At 45.0% G+C, this 22,459-nt stretch overlaps 1 protein-coding gene across 2 annotated transcripts; it reads left to right on the top strand.

Annotated features, from left to right (window-relative positions):
* The first annotated feature begins 276 nt into the window (after positions 1–276).
* On the top strand, positions 277–18,695 carry bag4 (BCL2 associated athanogene 4). 2 transcript variants are annotated; one of them, XM_080738955.1, is made up of 6 exons: positions 277–373; positions 2,178–2,300; positions 7,192–7,593; positions 8,801–9,151; positions 15,350–15,670; positions 16,743–18,695. In XM_080738955.1, exons 1-6 carry the CDS (start codon positions 371–373, stop codon positions 16,959–16,961), a joined length of 1,419 nt encoding a protein of 472 aa, XP_080595081.1. In that variant the 5' UTR covers positions 277–370; the 3' UTR covers positions 16,962–18,695. The 2 variants fall into 2 exon arrangements, with proteins under 2 accessions (XP_080595081.1, XP_080595080.1); XM_080738954.1 differs by having other exon boundaries at positions 8,801–9,157.
* The last annotated feature ends 3,764 nt before the right edge of the window (positions 18,696–22,459 follow it).

Genomic DNA, 22,459 nt, shown 5'->3' with positions numbered 1-22,459 from the left:
TAAGTGGGCATACATTTTAATCAAGTACATTTTTTTAATTCCAAACTTATACTTTTGACAGAGTATTTCCACATTGCAGTAATTGATAGTTTTATAGGTAAAGAATTGAATCCCCCTCCTCAAAAAAAAAAAAAAAAAAAAAAAAGAAAGAAAGAAAAAAGGAACGGCTCCCCATAGTGCGAACCGGATCCCATATCGTTCATTTCAAAGAGCCGTTCCAAAGACTCGGTTGGTTGGTGAACGTCCCATCTCTCCTCATCCTCAGATGCAGTCAAACCTCAACAAACCTGTCTGGCCTTCATCTGCCTCATCTTCCTCTTCATCTTCATCCTGTTACCCCAACTCTGACCAGAACAGCTGGAGCCCCGCCATGGTGAGGAACACACACCCTTTATTATAGCTTTATATTCATAATAATAACAATCATAACAAATATGTTTCCATTAGCTGCATGCCAGTTAGCCTCAGTGAGCTAACCCTGTGTGTGTACAGACTGACTGCTAACAGCCTGGTGATGATGGCTTATATGTTATGTAATTACTGTGAAAAGACTCCTATTTATAGATGGAGACTATATTTATATGTATAATAATAACAATATGTTTCCATTAGCTGCATGCCAGTTAGCCTCGAGCTAACCCCATATGTGTATAGACTGATGGCTTGTGTTATGTAATATTGTTACTTTGAAAACACTCCTATTTATAGATATAAGACGTTAGTTAGCCTCCTATAGCAGTGTTTTATCAAGACTTTATTTTCATATCGAGGTCCGTTATTTAATTGTTCATTATTTGAGCCACGGACCACCGTCTGATGTAGCCTCTCAGACCATGCAGAACCCAGAATATATGTTGTCTTTGGAACAGACTTTGTCCACAATCCCATGTTGATGTTGGTGTCATGGCATTAGTAGATAACAGGCAAAACGTTGGTCAAAATAACAATTCTTCTACAGTCTCTAATTGTGTAGATACTTATTGTAAATTACAATAATGTAGCAATCTTGAGTCTTGAGAGTGTTAAATGAAACCAAATAGACCAGTAAGGTTTCATTGTACACTCCCAAGAGTTAAAGATCTTTTAAGGGTCCATTTGGTTACCGATACTCTGCATAATTTAGCGTGGGGACCACCTGGATCAGGACCACTGGTTGAGTTCCACTGGACAACATATTAGCTGCTGCTAACTGCTGTGTACTACGGCGTCGCTTGCCGAAAAGAACGGATCTATATATTGGCCTATACATTTTAGATACAGTAGCCTATATGTAAATACTGTACGTTCAAGACAGATCTATAGATCCGTGCTTGTTTTGTCGCCAAGCGACACCGTACAGTGGAGAAGTGTCAATGAATGAATGAATGAATGAATGAATGTTAGCTATGTCTACTTGCGACACTGACATGGCTTTGATTGCTTACTTTATTAGACAAAAATGGAGAACAGTACAAGTATAGTCAATACAATTGAAATGTGGTGCAGTACAAGTACAGTTAAACACCCTGCCTAAAATGAACTTTAATGGTGCAGTGATTGATTGATTACTTGATTAGTTTGCATAGGAAAAGATACAGTACAGTTCACTGGTACAAGGTCAACTAAAAGGATTTAAAGCTCAGTGGCTTGTTTAAATTGGGGTCCTTAATTTGTACTCAATCCATTTAAACATGCATTCAGTGACAGACAAATAAAACAAAGTAGCCTACTGTGCAAAAATATAAGTTGAAAAACAGAATTAAAAGGATTTAATCATAGCTATGTAGGTATTTGGATAAAAAAAATAGGTATGACATTTTTTATCGCACAGCCACAGAAAGTAAAACTAATTAAGTGTTAAATTGAACGGTATTCAAATTTTCAATTTTTACCTATCATTTTATTATGGACGATTTACTTTTCGGGCAAGTGGGCATGACCTTTGGGCAAGTAGAACATGACCTGTACTTGCCCGACGGGCAAGTGCCTCTGAGGCCTTAGTGTCAACCCCCTGTGTACATATATTCAAGTACGCGATTGTTCTTTGCTTATAGATCAACCTCTTTTTGCTGTTTTAAAACGTGTTGCTTTGTATCATGGTCCTGTTGATGTTTTTAAAACATGCCTATGGATCATTAACGTTATAAATGTGATGGCATTTATCACATGATGTCTCGTCGTATGCCCCCCTGACACAGGATGCCTCTCAGTACCCCGGCTACCCCTCCAACTACTGGTACCCCCAGTCCCATTCCACAGGGCATTACGCCAGCCCCACGTACCCGGCGGGCACAGAGGGACAGCCAGCGTACAACCCACAGGTACTGTACCACCACACTGTACAACAGGGGTTTTCAAAGTGGGTGACGGGGCACCCTGGGGTGCCGTGACGGCAGTCCAGGGGTGCCGCAAGATCATTTGATAATATTTTGAATTTATTTGGACACTTAAATTTTTTTTTTAGTATCATTATAAACTTGAAGTACAAAGTTATTTTCAGTCAGTTCTAACCAAAATGGCTATTATCTCAATGTTTTCCTCGCAACATAATCACTAAAATATCGTCACTGTCGGGCAGAAACCTCGTATCTCCAAGTTTCAAATGTTTGTCTTTTGGTAAAGCAAAGCCCTGCTTCATCATACAAGACTAGTGAAAACAGCCGATCTTCAAGCACACAGCGAGGCGCTGTGTGCTTGTAGATCTGCTGTTTTCACTAGTTTAGTACATTTAAATACAAAACGAACAGTAAATATAAGGTGCTGGGAGTGAAAATTATAATGTAGGGGTGCCTCGGATTAAAAAAATATTTATGGGTGCCCTGAGACAAAAAGGTTTGGAACCCCCTGCCCTACAACACACTGTACCACCACACTGTACAGTACAACACACTGGTACTGTACCACCACACTGTACAGTACAACACACTGGTACTGTACCACCACACTGTACAGTACAACACACTGGTACTGTACCACCACACTGTACAGTACAACACACTGGTACTGTACCACCACACTGAGCTGCTGACGTCACTGTGGGGCCAAGGTTACAGGCTGACTAGATCCTCTGCTTATCTCCAAGGCCTTAAGTGCAATCACCTTAACACTGTGTGTGTGTGTGTGTGTGTGTGTGTGTGTGTGTGTGTGTGTGTGTGTGTGTGTGTGTGTGTGTGTGTGTGTGTGTGTGTGTGTGTGTGTGTGTGTGTGTGTGTGTGTGTGTGTGTTTCTGTCTCTATATATCTCTGTCTGTCTGTATCTGTGTGTCTGCCTTCCTCTGTCTCTCACTCACTGTACAGCTCAATCTAAGAAAATTTGAATATTTTGTAAAAGTAAATATTCTTGAAACTTCCATATGTTCTAGATAGATTGCACATTCAGTGAATTATTCCAAACCGTTTTTCCTTTTTTTGTTAAAAGTTTGAATTAATGACATACAGCTCATGAATATCAAACATATTTCAAAACATTACAATATTACACAAGACCACTCAAAACAAGACTTTATAATAGAGAAATGTCAACCTTCTGAAGTCAGAGATGCTTGAAGTCCAGTGGGAAGTTTCCTCAGTCAGTTATGATGTAGGGTTCTATGGCATCTGCAATGCTTTTTTACACAATATTCACATTTTACGACTTACGAGATGGATCTGTACATGTCTGTCTGTCTGTCTGCCTGTCTCTCTCTCTCTCTCTCTCTCTCTTGTCTCTATTTCTGTGTCTCTCTCTCCCTTAAATCACACACGGTGACATCAGTGGTGACTCACTGACTCCCATGGGTGTTGTGGTGCACCAGAGCTCACACTCATCACGGTGATAACGTGTACCTTCGCGCCCGCCGAGCAGCGCACGCCGCCGACGTTGTGGCTCGTTTGGAAGCTTATGCAACCACTGTTCCTACTGTATGACGATGGCACGTTCACACACGTTGAGTCCACTGTACAGTGAGCAACACGCGTTCAAATGTTAGCCTGACCGGACTGTAGCGTTACTGTATGTCTCAGCACCTTATCGCCTGCCTTGACGAACAGGAAAACATTATTGTATTGAATTCCAACTGAATATTCAGTTTTCTTGTTTGGAGAAGAAACAGTGTAGGAGTGTCGTTCCGGAGCGCTCTGCCAAGCTCTACAACCACTCCACTCCACTCCACTCCACTCCACTCCTGCCGTGCCGTGCCGTGCCGTGCCGTGCCGTGCCGTGCCGTGCCGTGCCGTGCCGTGCCGTGCCGTGCCGTGCTTGTCTCAGTCTGTACCCCACAATCAGTCCTCCAGCTTAAACCCAGAAATAGTTTTGTCCCAAATGGTAATCATTTGCTTTTGGAGGAACAGAGACCGGAGATGGTACAGCCACACATCTCCCCCCATCCACTCCCGTGTTAAGAGAATGACCCGGAAGAGGCGTTATAGCTTTTCGACTGCAGCTTTAGCACCACACCACACCACCTACTCTAGATTGGATACTTTTTAGTACCACGATTAGTACCACTTTCGCACCACTCTACCCAGGTCCTTGTAGTGGAAAACCCGTCACAAGTGGGCGGTGTGGTGTGGTGTGGTGTTGGGCCAGTGCAAAAGGGGCTTATGTTATTCTCTTTACATGGGAGTGGATGGGGGTCAATGCATCAGTTGCAAGATGTGTGGCTGTACCCAGAGCGAGTGGGCTGAGCTCTCCAAGCTGCTTGGAGGCTTCAGTTAAGTGTTGACGGCCTATCTGTTCTGTTTTGGGTCAGATCCGTCTCCTCGGGCTATGGGAGGGAAACCATGACTACGCTGTCTGGGAGAAAAAAGAAAAACAATGGTGCCGTCGTCTCGCAGACCTCAAGGGGGCGTTTTAGAGGCGACAAAACGCTCTGCTCGTATTCTAAAATGTAACGCGTGTTGAACGGTTCGAGGATGGAAGAGTCACACTTGATACAACTTTGAATATTGTGTAAAAAAGCATTGCAGAAGATCATAACTGACTGCGCTGCGGACACTTCAAGCAACTGTGACTTCAGAAGGTTGACATTATAGATCTATTTATACACTATTATTTTACACTGGCTCTGTACTGTATATCATTCTGAATAACATTCTTCAAAGCTACTGAAGCAACACATTAAATAATTAGTTGATTTCTTTTTTAAATTAGACAATTATGTATGCGAAATACAACATCTAATACTAAGGCGGCAGTGGCTCCGTCTTAGAATACGGAGGGTTCCCGAAGGGTTCCCAGTTCGATCCCAGGCTCCCCCCAGAGTTAGTGTGGAAGAGTCCTTGAGCAAAACTCTGAACCCCTAGTTGCTCCCAGTGAGCAGGTTGGTGCCTTGCATGGTTTCCTCTGCCATCGGTGTATGAATGTGTGTGAATGGGTGAATGTAATGCACAATCTCTGTATAGTAAGGGGATTTTATAAGATATTTGACCAATCTGCGAAGTAAATCGTTACCAAGAAATTTCTTCACCAATGTGTTTCAAAGGTGTGTAATAATAGGTAATAAAAGGTTGAAATTCAACACCCGGGGGAAACCTCATAAAAAAACTGATTTGTGTTTATGTCCCATTAACTTTACTACAGGAAAAAAATACAAAAAATAAATCTGCTTTAAGTAGCATGTGAGGGGTCAAACTATTGCAAGCATTTGTTTTGCACGAAAAACATTCCTTGGGCTAAAATCGGACCTACAAAACGATGGTTTAGTGATGAATCATCACCTTTCACCGTTTTGTGGGGGCCATTTGTCGCCCATGGAATGTTTTTCGTGCAAAACAAATGCTTGCAATGGATTCAGCATCATGAAAAACCCCTAGTTTGACCCCTCACATGTTACTTAAAGCAGAATTATTTTTTGTATATCTTCCTGTATAGCGGACACAAACACAAATCAGTTTTTTATGAGGTTTCCCCCGGGAGTTGAATTTCAACCTTTTAGTACATATTATTAAACACCTTTAGACACACATTGGTGAAGAAATTTCTTGGTAACGATTTACTTCGCAGAGTTTCTTATGTTCCCCTTACGTTCTTATGTTCCCCCTTACTAGCCTTGGATAAAGGCGCTGTATAAATGCACCATTTACCATTTAATAAACCACATGCAATGCAGGAGTAGTGAGTGAGGGAGCAGGCGTTAGTGAGAATTTGGAATGTGTCCGTCAGTCCAGCCTGCTTGACTCCTCTGGTCCTCTCCTCCGCGCTCGGAGGCGGGACTAGGCGTGAGTGGCGTGTGTGGAGAGTGGAAGTTGGGGTGTTTTAATTTGGCTTGTGTCTCTCTCTAGGTACAGTCACATATTAGGCCTCAGTGCTAAATGGTTAATTTACTGTTTTAATTCCTGTGGTTATCATCATGCTATTCTTTTACCTTGTTCTGTAAAGTGCCATACAAATGGTAAATGATGCATTTACAGATCCATCTCATAAAACTAGAATATCATAACTGACCGAAGAAACTTCCCACTGGACTTCAAGCAACTCTGACTTCAGAAGGTTGACATTTCTCTATTATAAATCCTTGTTTTGAGTGGTCTCCTATAATAGTGTAATATTTAGAAATATGGACTTTTGATAATCATGAACTGTATTTAATTAAAAGAACAATATTTTAACAAAAAAAGGGTTGGAATAATTCACTGAATTGTGCAATGTATCTAGAATATATGAAAGTTTCAGGAAAATGTACTTTTACACAATATTTAATTTGTTTTAGTTGCATCTGTATATAGCGCCTTTTGCGTTTTTTTCACTGATGAAAACTAAATAAAAACTAAGCTGGGATGACTAAAACTAAGACTAAATATACTGACAATTTCGCCAACAAAATAAAAACTAGACTAAAATGTTAGGGAGGGACTTGTGGAGAAGAGAGTCATTTGGCTGCTCTCAGTTGTTGAGTGCTGAAAATAGCAGATCTACAAGCTCACAACACGTCGCAGCACACAACAAAGTGTAAAATCTGTCATTACGATGCCACCAAGGCCTGCCAATAAATCACATGTAGATGTAGTCGCCTAAAAACGCATGATATTTAGTCGACTAAAATTAGACTAAAACTAAAACTTTTCAGGTGACTAAATTATTACTAAAACTAAATTACAGATTACAGAAAAGACTATGACTAAAACTAAATCAAAATGTGCTGTCAAAAACAACATTGTATCCAAGCCTTTAGCCAAAATAAATGATCAATCTCTCTCTCTCTCACTATGTCTCTGTGTCTCTCTGTGTGTCCAGGCGATGGCGGCGGCGTACCCCAACGAGCACGGTGTCTACAGTCCAGGACAGGGTCAGTACTCCGCCAGTAGCTTCCATCCGTCCAACCCTTTCTACTGCGCTGACCACCACCAGATGCCCCAGAGACAGGCTGCAGGGCCCTACCCGGGCCAGGGCGCCCCTCCGGGGCCGTACCCGGGCCAGGGCGCCCCGCCAGGGCCGTACCCGGTCCAGGGAGCCCCGCCAGGGCCGTACCCGGGCCAGGGCGCCCCGCCAGGGCCGTACGCGGGCCAGGGCGCGCCGCCAGGGCCGTACCCGGGCCAGGGAGCCCCATCGGAGCAGCACACCGGAGGCTCTGGGCAGCCACACTCCCAACACCATCATCAACATCACCCCCACTACCCTGGCCCACACTGTCAAGGGGTACGTATGCTGTACTGTACTGGTACTGTACTCCAGGGGTTTTCAAAGTGGGTGACGGGGCACCCTGGGGTGCCGCGACGGCAGTCCAGGGGTGCCGCGAGATCATTTGATAATATTTTGAATTTATTTGGACACTTGAAAAAATATTTAGTATCATTTTAAACTTGAAGTACAAAGTTATTTTCAGTCAGTTCTAACCAAAATGGCTATTATCTCACCGTTTTCCTCGCAACATAATCACTAAAATATCATTACTGTCAGGCAGAAACCTCTGTCGCACAAAACTAGTGAAAACAGCCGATCTACAAGCACACAACGCCTCGCGATGCGAGGCGTTGTGTGCTTCTAGATCTGCTGTTTTCACTAGTTTAGTACATTTTGTAGATGATGAATACAAAACGAATGGTTTTGGACATACAAGGTTTCCACCCGACACGATGATATGCTATAAATATAAGGTGCTGGGAGTGAAAATTATAATGTGGGGTGCCTTGGATTAAACAAAAATATTTATGGGGTGCCCTGAGACAAAAAAGTTTGGGAACCCCTGCTGTACTCTACTCTTATGTTGTTGGTGGAGAACATTTCAAGCTTTTGTACAGTGGAGTCAAATGTACAGTAGCTTCAGTGTTAGTTTATGCAGGACACAAGAGTCTTGCCCCGACCAGCTGTAGTCAGTTCGGGAGGCATCCGTACTAGATGCCCTTAACCACCTAAGCTGACTCCTTTCCAAGTGAAGAAGCAGCGGCTCTACTCTGCGTCTCTCACGAATGAGAGTTAAGCCAAAATATTCCTATCGTCCATCGTCTTCCCAGAATTTTTACAATTAACTTTAATTTAAGATTAACAATATATTCGGTTAGAAAAGCAATAATGTGAGGACAGCTTCACAGTCCTATAAGCCCCAGTTATACTTTGCCGTACAGCGTAGCGATCCGCGTGGCAGATCTACAAGCTCACTTGTAGATCTGTGCAGTGTCAGGTTACTTGGCTTCTCTGATGCTGCACTCTGTGAACAAACCGAGAGACGGCACCATGTGTTTCTGCTGTCGGAGTCGCACTGATCTCACTCTAGTGTCAAGTCTCACTCACTGAACAAAACAACAAAGAATTATAAAACAGTTTGTTGTTTCTGGTTGGTTGCCTCTGCTGATCTTTTGAAAAGTAAACCTTGTTTCTGTCCGTCTGTCTGTCTGCCCCCCCATAGGGTCCCGGCTACCCTCCAGCATCGTATCCCCACTACAGTGAAGGAGGCCACTCCCACTCCATGCCCCCCAACCCCGCGTACCCGTCCCAGGGCCAGTGTGTCCACCCCAGGGCCAACGCCCCGTACCCGTCCCAGGGCCAGTGCGTCCACCCCAGGGCGCAGACGGACGGCTGGCCCTCCCACCAGGGCGGCTATGCTGCCGCTGCTCCCCCCGTCCAGCAGGGGGGGCAGTGGCCGCCGGGCCAGCCGCCTCCTCCGCAGAACCACCACTACGGACCCCCGGTCCGACCCGCGCACCCCCCCGCCTGGCCCGGGACCGGGACTGGGGCCCCGCCTCCTTACCAGCCCAAGGTGTGTGTGAGTATACACAGGACCGTTCTGGTCGCAAACGCGCCCGGAATTTAGTCTGTGCGACCTAAATATATATTTGTGACTGTCAGCTGTCAACTGCCATCAAAGTAGCTTGCTTAAAAGTAGCTTACCTTTGCGATGTTATAGAAAAATATCCATCCATTATTTCCAAACGCAATCTTTTGTAAAATACAGGCGTATCTTTCATCGAGCCAAACTGACTGCAGGGTGCAGCCGTTTGCAATGAACGAGGCTCGCAAATGTCGCTCGCACCAGTAGAGCATAGAAATGGAGAAACTAATTTAGATCCAGGGATAGAAAACAACCAGAAAAGTGATTCCGCCGCCATTGTTGTTTATGTGTGGTGGAGATTTGAGACCAGCGTTACGGGAGCTGTTTCTATTGTAGAGACCCGCGCCAACCCCTCATCTGCTCTCAGTGCTCAGACAGGTTAAAGAACGAACAAGCTCGTTCATGGCCGTGCGCTACTTGAAGAATCAGGCGAGAGCGCTCGTCCGTAGCAGTAAAAGAGTTAATACACATATAAACTGTATACAGTGCAGGACTGGCTGCATTATGTGTCCAGAAGCTATGAGTCATGGGAGCTATGGAAAGGAACAGAGTATGATGTGTGTTGGACAACATTGTCAAAGTTCTATTTTTGCCACTGACAACATGTGGTTTGATAACCACAGTACTAGTGGATGTAAATCAGTGTCATACATATTCTGAATAAAACCCAGAGACAGACATTAGGTAATTGAGTCTTATAATCAAAATAAGGGCATTACAATGTTATTTAAACGCAAAATCAATAATTTTGACAAGGACACACATGACCCCTGATATTAACTCATTTACTGCTCATTTAAACATCACTGAACTAAGCAACTGCCAAATTGTCCTTACCTTTTAACGTGGGCACGTGCGCGCATCGCACACGATCTGTGCACGTATCATGTACCAGGCGTGTAGACCCGACTACAGCTTTCGAATAAAAAAATCCCATTGGAAAAATACATTTCCGTATATGCCACTGTTTACATAAAAACGAATGGAAGCGCCGAGCTGTGCGTGGGCATGTACGTGATGTGCGAGCACAAACTGTGCATTGATCATGTACCAGGCGTGAGTAGAACCGATCACAAATTCCAATTAAAAAATCCGACTGAAAAAAGACGTCTCCGTCGCGGAGCTGCATCTCCTACTGTTTACAATTGAAGCTAATGGAGGGTGCGCCTAAGTCCCGCCTCTGGCCGGATACGGAAACCGGATCCGGTCGAACCCGGAAATGCAGCCGGAAACAGTTCTCCGAGGGGCTGATCCAGTCCGGATCAGCGATGAACAGCGCTCATACTTTTAATAGTTTCATAACAATTAAAGTATATTAAATCTTCGGTTTGCTCGGGCATGGCAGGGCCGTACAGCGGGAAATCTTCGGTTTCGTCGGGGATAGCAGCATTGCACAGTAAAACCTGATGCTTAAAATGTAGATGAGTTGACCTTAAACAACGTTTGCCCTCCTATCACTGGGCGTATACAGTGACCTTGGCATCACAGGTCAATCCATATGCTTATGAATCGGTACAAACGGATAATACGAGTACTTATTTCTGACATTTTGACGGCTATTCCATAAACACTTTTCTAGGTCAGCAGGTGCCAGAAATGCCGCTATTAGTGTCCACCAAAGCTGTGTGTGTGTGTGTGTGTGTGTGTGTGTGTGTGTGTGTGTGTGTGTGTGTGTGTGTGTGTGTGTGTGTGTGTGTGTGTGTGTGTGTGTGTGTGTGTGTGTGTGTGTGTGTGTGTGTGTGTGTGTGTGTGTGTGTGTGTGTGTCAGTCACGGCTGGGTGGAGATGTGAACGTTCCCTCAAGCACAAACCGTATCTGAGGTGAAAGACACTGCTGCTGAGTTTGCTGTGACAATAGAGGGTATGCATGTCCACTGGGACCCGCCCCCCTAATCTAGACTGAGTGGCAAACATTGAGCAGCATGGAGCATTGGAGTTTGGAAGTGCTAGTTGCAAATCACTCAACGGCCCTGCATACCACCTGTTTCTAAATTGCACATAATGCCGGAGGCAGCAGGATGTTGTGTTGTAGAAAACGAGTGCTTCCAAACTCTGACACTTAGAAAAATAAAAACTTGTACAGAATGTCTTGACAGAAAGTAGCTCATAACATGCCTATGGTGGATTTTTATGAAACAAAAACTTGGCAGATAGAAAGAGGATAATTCGAGCTTTCAGTACAGCTGCAATGTCGGTGAGTTTAACAGTGTTCAATACAATCAGATAGGACTTTTCTGTTTGGATATATGGGCTGTCAATGGCAGAAATGAGTTTTTTGCCACTCAGTAGGCGTGTTCCCACATAACTTCCAGCAACAGTGATGTCACGCGCATACAGTACCCTCTATTTACAATTTAGCAGACACTCTTAATCCAGAGCGACTTACAATAAGCAGATAACACATCGATACAATCAACATCCACATCAGTACATCAAATGCATAGTAATAGCAAATAACGTAGGTAGACCAAGCACCTAATCAATAAAAAACCTTACGTTAAAATGTCTGTCATTTTAGGGTAGGCAAGTCCTACGGTAAGTGCTATGGGTTAAGGTGGAGTCTGAAGAGGTGAGTCTTCAGACCACGGCGGAAGCTAGGGAGTGAGTCTGTAGTTCTAATGGAAGCTAGGGAGTGAGTCTGTAGTTCTAATGGAAGCTAGGGAGTGAGTCTGTAGTTCTAATGGAAGCTAGGGAGTGAGTCTGTAGTTCTAATGGAAGCTAGGGAGTGAGTCTGTAGTTCTAATGGAAGCTAGGGAGTGAGTCTGTACTTCTAATGGAAGCTAGGGAGTGAGTCTGTAGTTCTAATGGAAGCTAGGGAGTGAGTCTGTACTTCTAATGGAAGCTAGGGAGTGAGTCTGTAGTTCTAATGGAAGCTAGGGAGTGAGTCTGTAGTTCTAATGGAAGCTAGGGAGTGAGTCTGTAGTTCTAATGGAAGCTAGAGAGTGAGTCTGTAGTTCTAATGGAAGCTAGGGAGTGAGTCTGTAGCTCTAATGGAAGCTAGGGAGTGAGTCTGTAGTTCTAATGGAAGCTAGGGAGTGAGTCTGTAGTTCTAAGTGCGACAGGGAGTTTATTCCACAGTTTGGGGGCCAGGAGGGCGAATTGTCTAGGACAAGTGGATTTTTGTCCTGGGGTTTTTAGCGAGGGTTCTGTCAGCATCCCTGTCTTGGCTGATTTGAGTATGGTGGACGGGATGGTTTGATTGAAACAAATGCAACTGAATCTTTTTCTTGCTCACGTTGCTCTATGCCGGGCTGCATGGTGTTTACGTCTGCAGAAATCCACTGGGCCGTGTAAGGCGAGCAGGAAGAGAAGTGCAGGGAAGTGGAGGCAGAACAGAGCTCTGGGGAGGAAGCCACTAAAACCTGAACAAGACAGACCTGCTGAATGCGTTCTTTATATAGCAGCTCCATGGCTGGACGTCACAATGGGTGCACCGCTGTGACCGTAAAAAAACTAAACAAGCCCTGTTCTACAGACCATAAAGCACGGATTATATGATATGATATGATATTGCAGGGATACTCAAACTTCTGAACCTATGGGCCACATTACAAAAATGTCAAGGGTACCCGGCCAGTTGATAAAATGACATTACTTGACAACTTCTGTCGTAAGACAAGTGCAATGTGCATTTTATGTCTAGAATTCAGTTTCTATTCTGTCAATGAAAGAATTTGTAATCAAAGCAATTTGCTACATTTCTTCTATTTTTAATAGTTCTGTGCAATTAGCATATTCCATTGTCTGGGTTGTTGTCTATCTGTCTGCCTGCTATCAAGTGGGATAACATTAAAGATAGCTGAGCACATCTCTCTTTCAATTACTTAACAATATTATTTATGACTTGGCCCACATTCAACACAAATGGCTTTTTACAGAAAATAAACACATCAAAAACGCTAGCATAGCAACCTAAACTAACAGCCGAGTATGTGCCTGGAGAATAGGGGCGCTTGTTGCCTTTACAAGCTCCGCCCGGAGCCATTCAGTCACTGTCCTATGCATGCGGGCGCATGGCAGGATTTGAGAGGAAATCAAACGCTCACTTCTCTAGTTCAGCCTCACAGCACTGTGGAAAGAAATAACGCACCTGGCTTTGATATAAACTGATTCAAGGTGTGGGTTCTAGTCTCATATACCACAGCAACCAGCCAATCAGAATCAAGGAATGGAACTAGCCGTTTTAGAATCTTCATTTTGGGGTTCCTGGACATGAAAATGTTTGAGCACCACAGATGTATAGAAACACATGTGTTTCAGAACATGGTTGGGATTTAGAGGACACCTTTTAGAATCGTTCTCAGGTCTTCATGGGTTCTAACTAGGGATGGGACGATGTGAAAATGTCATATCACGATTAGTGTGACAAAAGTAAACCTGATTTACGATATCACGATTAGGGTTGGAGGCGGTAACCGCCGTACCGCCGTACCGCGGTATACCGAGGTCTACCGCGGTGTCATTGTGCTTACCGCGGTAAAAAGACAAAAAAAAGGTCTATTTTTTATTGGAAAACAAGCGAGTTTTAAAACGGGGGAGAAGCGAGGACCGCATGCGCTCCATGCCGCTCTGCTCTGGGCCGTGTACCACACGTTGGAAGCCACATACGTCACTCACACACAGAGACCTGCAGTGTACACAGTGCACGGCTGCACGCAGGGCATAGATAGAGTACGGAGCACAACTCTTTCTCTGTAATCCACTCGACACAAGGATGTTAATACATAGGCTACCTTGTGTTGTGGCATATCTTTTTTTATTCATACGGATTACTGGCGGAGCGCGGGCCGCGTGGACTAAAGCCGAAAATGAAACTATTTTACTTTCTCCACCGCTTTTCTCCACCGCGTTGTGCTCCGTCCAGCGGCGCGTCGGCGATTTTATAACCTTTTCTGTCAAGTCTTGTAACTAAAACCTGTATATAGCAGCACTCAATCACTGCGATTTGAGAGTTGAGACGTGACGTGACGTGAGTTTACAGAATCACTGTACACGATCTGACAACCCTTCCTTCAGCTGTTTGTGTCTGAATAGCCCAAGTAGCTAGCCTACGTAGCTTGCCTACGTTACTATGGTAACCCGACAGTGCAGATCTAAAAGCTCAGAACGCATCGCGGATGCGACGTGTTGTGAGCTTGTAGATCTGCTCCTTTGAAAGCCAGACACGCTGTGCTGTACGGAGAAGTATAACTCGGGCAGTCAGGCTGTGTCGCCTCTCCACTGTGGAGAAACTATTTTACTTTCTCCGTCGCACGTTGTGCTCCGTCCAGCGGCGCGTCGGCGATTTTATAACCTTTTCTGTAAAGTCTTGTAACTAAAACCTGTATATAGCAGCACTCAATCACTGCGATTTGAGAGTTGAGACGTGACGTGAGTTTACAGAATCACTGTACACGATCTGACAACCCTTCCTTCAGCTGTTTGTGTCTGAATAGCCCAAGTAGCTAGCCTACGTAGCTTGCCTACGTTACTATGGTAACCCGACAGTGCAGATCTAAAAGCTCAGAACGCATCGCGGATGCGACGTGTTGTGAGCTTGTAGATCTGCTCCTTTGAAAGCCAGACACGCTGTGCTGTACGGAGAAGTATAACTCGGGCAGTCAGGCTGTGTCGCCCCTCCTTTTGGGAAGATGATTGCAATATTTTGGCTTATCGCCGAACCTTAATTAATAGATACGGGGGTGCGGTAATTACCGCAGTACCGGCGGTAAATGGGAAGACGGTAATCGCGGTAACAAAATGTCCATACCGCCCCAGGCCTAATCACGATACTCAAAATCCATTATCCTGGGGTGGAACATTTGCCAAAAAATAGCCGATCTACAAGCTCACAACGCGTCGCGTTGAGACGCGTTGTTGAGATCGGCTATTTTTTGGCAAAGACATTTGATAGTGAAAAAAAGTATGTATATTATTAAAAGTATCTTTTACTAATTATAGAGGGTTTAAGTGGTACTGGATATGCAGCTCAGCAAATAAAAGGTGAATTGATCCCAGTGCTTGACGGAGGACAGTATCACCATAAATTAAATCTCCACGATACGATTATCGTGAGTGTTTTTTATCACGCTAAATAATATGGCTTATGGTCCCATCCCTTGTTCTAACATGGTTGTTCTCCCCTCAGGACCAGCAGCACCAGCGTGCTCCACAGGTGGGACCCCGACCCAGACCGGCCCCCTCCCCCAACCCGCCCAACGGCAACAAGCCTGCTGAGTTCAGCTCGCCTCCGCAGATGTACAGCCGGACCGGGGCGCCCAGAGCCGGACCCACGGAGCCCAACGGTTCACAGGCCGACCCTCCTCCCCCGCACTCGGCCCAGGCCCCTGCCCAGGGCCCGGCCTCGGCCCAGGGCCCCGCCCAGCCACAGGGCCCCGCCCAGCCACAGCCCCAGGGCCCCATGCCAGCGCCCCAGAACTACGACCCGGGCCTGGCCACGGTCGAGCAGGTTAGTTGGTTTAGTTTAGTTAGTTTATCTCGGTCAATACAAACAACGATATTACAGAGTACGTAGAGACAATAAATAACAAAGAGCAAAAGTTTGAAAACTTCTAACTTAGCTATATGTGTGACGGAGAGAGTCGCAGCCCCAGCCTTGAAGCCTCAAAAGTCTAGTATCTCCCTCGTCCCATAGGGATATGCCCTTGAGGCATTGTTTAAGATATTGGACTTTCGCACGGGAGGCCCGGGTTCGAAGCCCGGGTGGGGAGGTCCGATTCACCTCCGTTACATGTGTCTTACATATCAGGAAAAACTGAAGAAACCTTTGGCTTAGCGTTGAACACATAAAAGAAAGCTGCAAACCAAAACAAACAAAAAGACAAATGAAAAACTAAACAATTGGTGGATGCCATTTACTAAATGTCGTAAAATCCTTTTTTATTATTATTTAGTTAAATTTTATATACATTTTCTAACTATTACTATCTAATAATAATATGCTTTAACTATTGAAAAATAGCCGATATACAAGCTGCGAGCTTGTAGGTCTGCTATTTTTGAAAAAGTCGTGAAAATGTGTGCAAATCTTTGAATATATGTATTTTTAAAGCAAACGTTTGTAACTCAAATGTTGCTTCTGGGGGGTCCCTGGAACTAAATATTTTGAGATGGGGGTCCGTGGCCAAATGAATATCATTTTGGGGCTCCTTCACATGAAAAGGTTTGAGAACCACTGACATATAGTAGTCCCTCAAGAACAGACTAACTGAGCTCCAGTTAAGTGAAAAGGACCTTTTCTTTGACGATGGCTGGCCAGATTGCTGACATATAAACATAGGTTTTTCAAAAAAACCTTAGAAGGATTCAAAAGACACTTCTAGAATCGGGTCAAAATTCAAATTTTCACGATTAAAAAAAAAATAGCAGATCTACAAGCTCGCAGCGCGGCACCGAGTGCCGCGCTGCGAGCTTGTATATCTGCTATTTTTTCAATAGTTAAAGCATGAAATAATGATACACAATAATGTGTACCCGTTCTAAACGGGTTAATAATTCCTAACCATGTATCCACCATTCAGGTCATGGCCCGGACGCAGCTGCTGGAGGAGGACGTGGACGAGTTTGTGGGCCGGAAGTCCGACAAGAGCTACCGCTACCTGGAGGAGCTGCTGACCAAGGAGCTCCTCCTGCTGGACTCTGTGGAGACGCGGGGTCTGGACGCGGTCAGGACGGCCCGCAAGGAGGCCGTGCAGCGCATCCAGGCCATCCTGGACCGGCTGGAGAAGAAGGCCTTCTGAACCCGACCGCACCGCAACGCCACTGAACTCTTCTAGCGCTTTCTGAGGGCAAACAATAATGACCTAACGTCTGGTTTTCTTATTTTGTATATCGTTGCTCCTGTATCCGGCTCCGAGGTACCAAATGATTTTTTCCCGCGGACATGACAAAAGAGAGCTTGGATTCGGTCCACAACTTTTCCGGGGGTCCCTCCTCTTGCAATCTCGCTTCCCCTTTACGCCAGGGTTCCCCAATTAGTTTTCCCCCAAGGGCCGAATTATGTCTAGGGTACCAAGCCGAGGGCCACGACATTGCAGGGGGGGCGACGGTGGCGTTCCCGCTACTCCAGCGACGGTTCAGATATCGTCATTGCCGGGTGGAAATCTTGTATATCCAAAAGCGTTCGTTTTGCATAAATGATTTAAACTAGTGAAAACAGCCGATCTACAAGCACACAACGCCTCGCGGTGCGAGGCGTTGTGTGCTTGTAGATCTGCTGTTTTCAGTAGCCCCCCGCGGGCCGCCTATTGGGGAACCCTGCCTTCCGCCTACCTACCCCCACTCCCGACCCCCGGGGCCACGTCCTTGATTTATAAATGCCGCGCTGGAATCGGCAAAAGGATATATTATTATGGGAGGAGCAGTGGTCGTCTGGATGACGGGGCATTTTATTTCCTCTGTTGTTGACTCTCTCCACAGAGCAGACGTTGTGACATAACATCTGCGAAGCGATGGGTTGTATAATAATATGTCGTCACAACCAGACTGTGGGCGACACCGCGTACACCCCGACCCCGCCATGCCCTCCCGCCGGCGTGGCGTAAGAGACGAGAGTCCACTAGAGCAGTGGTTCTCAACCTGTGGGTCAGGATCCCCCAGATGGGTCCCCAAATTATAATTTTCTTTTGGGGGGGTCCCCAGATGATTAACTTAATGTGCAACATTGTTTTTTCACTTGATAGTAAACAAACCAGCATATTGGTTTAGGTCTATATAGAGGGTATCTGCACATTTCTAAAGTGACAATTTAAGGACTTTTTTTTAAATATCTTTAAAACGACAAATGTGTCAAATATTAGAGGCAGAAATTGTGAAAATAGACGATCTACATGCTATTTTCACAATAGAACCGTGTTATACAAAATGAAATGCCTCAAATCTTGCTCGTCTGGGTGGGGGGGGTCCCCAGTTAAAATATGATTATTTTGGGGGGGGTCCCTGGGTAAAATATGATTATTTTGGGGGTCGCGGTCTGTAAAGGTTGAGAACCACTAGTGTAAGAGAGTAGAGTCCAGTGGAAGAGGACTCTGTTTAGTTGACTCTGTGACAACAGAGACATCTGTGAACCATTATTTGATGCTTTAGCGTTTGGAAACAGCAGATCTACAAGCTCACAGCGCGGCACCGAGTGTGTGTGTGTGGGGGAGCTCCGTTCACACCTTTTTCACAAATCACACATTGGACGTAGGACTTGGACGTGAAAAGTCTCTCACTCGTGAGATTTTTTTATTTGTGCTTTATTCCATACTCTGCTGACCGGTTTCCAGTCGTCTCTGTCACATCCTAGAGACCAAAAAAATCAGAAGGTTTGTAACTTTGGTTGGTCTAGCAGCGATACAGAACAGTGTCAACATGTGCGACACATTGTGAGCTTGGTGAGGTCGGCTATTTTGGCCACCATGCAACGCAGCGGAACTTGGAACCGAGCGTAGATCAGGCCTTCGCTCTCGCTCTCTCTCTCTCTTTCTCTCTCTCTCTCTCTCTCTCTCTCTCTCTCTCTCTCTGTCTCTCTCTCTCTCTGTCTCTCTCTCTCTCTCTCTCTCTCTCTCTCTCTCGTCGGGCACAGATTCAGACGTCCAGATGTCTCTGTGTCTTCAGGATCAGGGCTGGCCTCAGCCATGCTGTCTCAACTACATGTCACTCAACTCACAAGCCATATATGGACATGTTCTTTACCTGTTCTCTGTTGTCACTCACCTGTCACACAAACATCCACTTCACTGTAGTATTGCAAATCAGCGGAGGAACAATGGACACCATGATTATTCCAAATGAATCAACGTAGGACACAGTGCTTTTTTTCCCCTCCTTTGTTCTTTTAATCTCCCACATTTGATTATCAGTCCAGTGGCACGTGCGGTGTAAGTGCCATCATTATTATATAAAAGCTAATCTCTTTGTCAAATTGAGGGAAATGCAATGATATAGTTGACTGTCCAGGTTGGCGTGGGCCTGATGAGTGAGTGGGAGCGCCTTGAGCATCTCCACTGTCCCAATTATTTCTGCAGCTTTGGTGCAAGCCTGTGCAAGCTGTGCCTCGCAGGTGGAAGCCCTAGATAGCAGTGTACCTTTTTTATTTTTATCATTGTAGGAAATTAAATGGCGTTCTCACAAGAATGCATAGCAGAACTACAGTACATACTTGAGTATGTTGATGAGTTGGAAGTTGTTTTTGCGCGTGTGTATCCACTCGGGTCCCACGATTCGATCTAGATCAGGGGTCTTCAACGTTTTCAGGCCAAGGACCCCTTTAGCTGAGATCTAGATAAAGCAGGGACCCCCACTACATATTGTATAAAATGCATAGACATAGTTTGACAGCACTGTCATCAGTCTAGGTTTTTTCCGACATTTAACCACTTAACCTCTACACCAAACCTATTTGCTAAAAAAATAGCAGATCTACAAGCTCTCAACGCCTCGCGCTGCGAGGCGTTGAGAGAGCTTGTAGATCTGCTATTTTTGGCTAAAGTTCTCCTCAGAATATACTGTAGGGATGCGAGGACTCAAGTTCATTTTAAAATAATTATCCTATCACACAAAGATTTTGTGTGATAGGACTATAGTAACTCTGAGGACCCCCTAGGGGGTCCCAGACCCCCTGTTGAAGACCCCTGATCTAGATCTCGGTATGAGGGTGACCTCTTGTCTCACTATGAAAACTGATCAACTTATAATTATTAATATTATTATTATATGAAGTCTACTTTTGCAAAGCCCTTTGTTCCTTTAGTCTTGTGTTAAACGAGGAGGACCATGCTTGATATATATTGATTTAGAAAAACAGAGTGCCATATTTAGGGGGCGGGGGTGGGGTTGTTTTTGTAGCATTTAGATAAATAAATAAGGTCGCCCGTTTTTTGCATGGAAGAAGAAAAAAACCTATTTCACGTTTGTCTTTGTTTAGGTGGATCACCGTCATCACGCGTCACTTCAATACTATGGGGCAAATATTTGTATAACATGAAATACATGTGTAAAAAAAGAATCACCTTGAAAATACAAGAACAGGACCGTGTGGCCTGTCTGTTTCTGATGTAATGCATGTTCAACACATGGTGGGGACATCTTTGCCTGACTGCTATAAAAAAAAAAGATCAAAAAATGGAAAGATAATTAAATGTCAGGATATTTTTTAAACTGTGGTCAAGTGAATGTTATTTTATACTGTATTATCTTATTGTCTCCACCAGCCGAAAGGCATGGGATAGACTGTTTTCGCCTCCGTCTGTCTGTCTGTCTGTCTGTCCGTCCGTCCGTCCGTCCGTCCGTCCGTCACCAGCTAATCTCCGGCGCCGTTGGCCCGGTCGCTGCCAAACTGTGCGCACACACTCCCTGGATGCCAATTCAGAACCTCTGCCCCACATATTTCTCACGGGCCCATGTTCTAGCGCCACCAGGAGGCCGATTTCTGTCAAACTTACTTTTGCCAGTACCCCTACAAATTTTTTCCAAAAATCTCGCAAATCAGTAGACAGTCATGTGATCGACATGGATCTGTCTGATTTTCCAATATCCATCCTGATTGGCTAAAACTGGCTTCCAAAGTTTGCAGGATTGGTCCGTTTTGAATAAAATGCCTGAAATCATGAACGCAGTGTGCGATTTTAATGAAATTGTGCATGCACATTCCCAATAGGCAGAGGAATAAATGCTATAAAAAAAATCAAATCAGCCTCATGGTGGCGCTATAACAGTTTGATTTGTGTTTTTACCTATAACTCCACTGATCAGTGTACAACTTTGTATGTGCACTCCCTAGAGGCCAAGGAAAAGCCATTGACGTTAAAGTCCAAAGACATGGCACCCTTTTCACATTTAGTGCCACCAGGACCTATTACCTGGTGGAGACCTGTGCTCGGAAGAGCACTTCTTCTAGTTTTGACGTTTTTTTATTCAAGTACTTATGGACGCAATGTGTACATCAGCACGTTTGTGTGATCATTGGATGGTCACAAGTCAAGACAACCTGCCTTACCTTACCCATCAAAAATGCCTAAAGTGGCTAAAAAAAAAGAAACGTTTTAAAAAAAAAAGGCTTTAAAAAAAACCAAAAAAAAACACACCCAATGTGAAGTGAGCGGTGGTCGTGCTTGCATAACATCTTCAGACTAGGATTTAAGTCTAGGATGTACAGGCTATGCTACACACACACATTTTGCGGTGGCAAAACGCTGAGGAAAAAGGCTACAGACATATGACATCACTAGACAAACATGATGCTACGCACACACATTTTACTATGGCAAAACGCTGAGGAAAAAGGCTACGGACACACGCACAGCCACTTATAGGAGCAGTTTGCACCGCTCAAAAACATGGACTGCTAAGTATTTATTCACTGAAGTCGGAGGTCAAGCCGTGTGTTTAGTTTGCAGGGAGCACATCTTGCAGGGAGCACATCTTGCAGGGAGCACATCTTGCAGGGAGCACATCTGGCAAGGAGCACATCTTGCAGGGAGCACATCTTGCAGGGAGCACATCTTGCAGGGAGCACATCTTGCAGGGAGCACATCTTGCAAGGAGCACATCTTGCAGGGAGCACATCTTGCAGGGAGCACATCTTGCAGGGAGCACTGCCTTTTGGCCCAGCGGCCCTCCACAATGTTTTCTGTTGTTCATGTGGCCCCATGGAAAAGACCACTAATGTAGTGGTGGTCAGGGACGTGCTGGCCAATGGGAAAAGCGGGACAACTCCCGAACGGCCGGTTCATTCCCGGCCGGTCCAGGCCGGCCATTAGGAAAAAAATTAAAATAAAATGTCGGCCTTCGTTCCATTTTGTGGGCAGTAAATCGTCACTGTCGGGCAGAAACCTCATATCTCCAAGTTTCAAATGTATAATTTTTTTCGCAAAGCAAAGCCCTGCTTCATCATACAAGGCCGTCGCACAAAAGTAGTGAAAACAGCAGATCTACAAGCACACAACGCCTCGCGGTGCGAGGCGTTGTGTGCTTGTAGATCGGCTGTTTTCACTAGTTTAAATCATTTTTTAAATGATAAATACAAAACAAACGGTTTTGGACATAAGGTTTCCACCCGACAACGACGAAATATAACTTAAAAAAAAAAAATGACGGCCTCTCCAACTCTTTTTCCCGGGCTGAATCAGGGGCCCAGCATGTCCCTGGTGGTGGTCCAGGATGGTGTAGCCTAGTAAACTAGACTCCCCCTGTCTTCTGGTCTGGTTTACGAGGCTAAGGATGGTCCCTGGGTCAAAATCTGTTAAAGACCCCTGCT

This window comes from Nannobrachium achirus (genome assembly GCF_963921795.1).
Source record: "Nannobrachium achirus genome assembly, chromosome: 12".
NCBI lineage: Eukaryota > Metazoa > Chordata > Actinopteri > Myctophiformes > Myctophidae > Nannobrachium > Nannobrachium achirus.
This window is presented reverse-complemented; position numbering and strand designations above follow the sequence as displayed.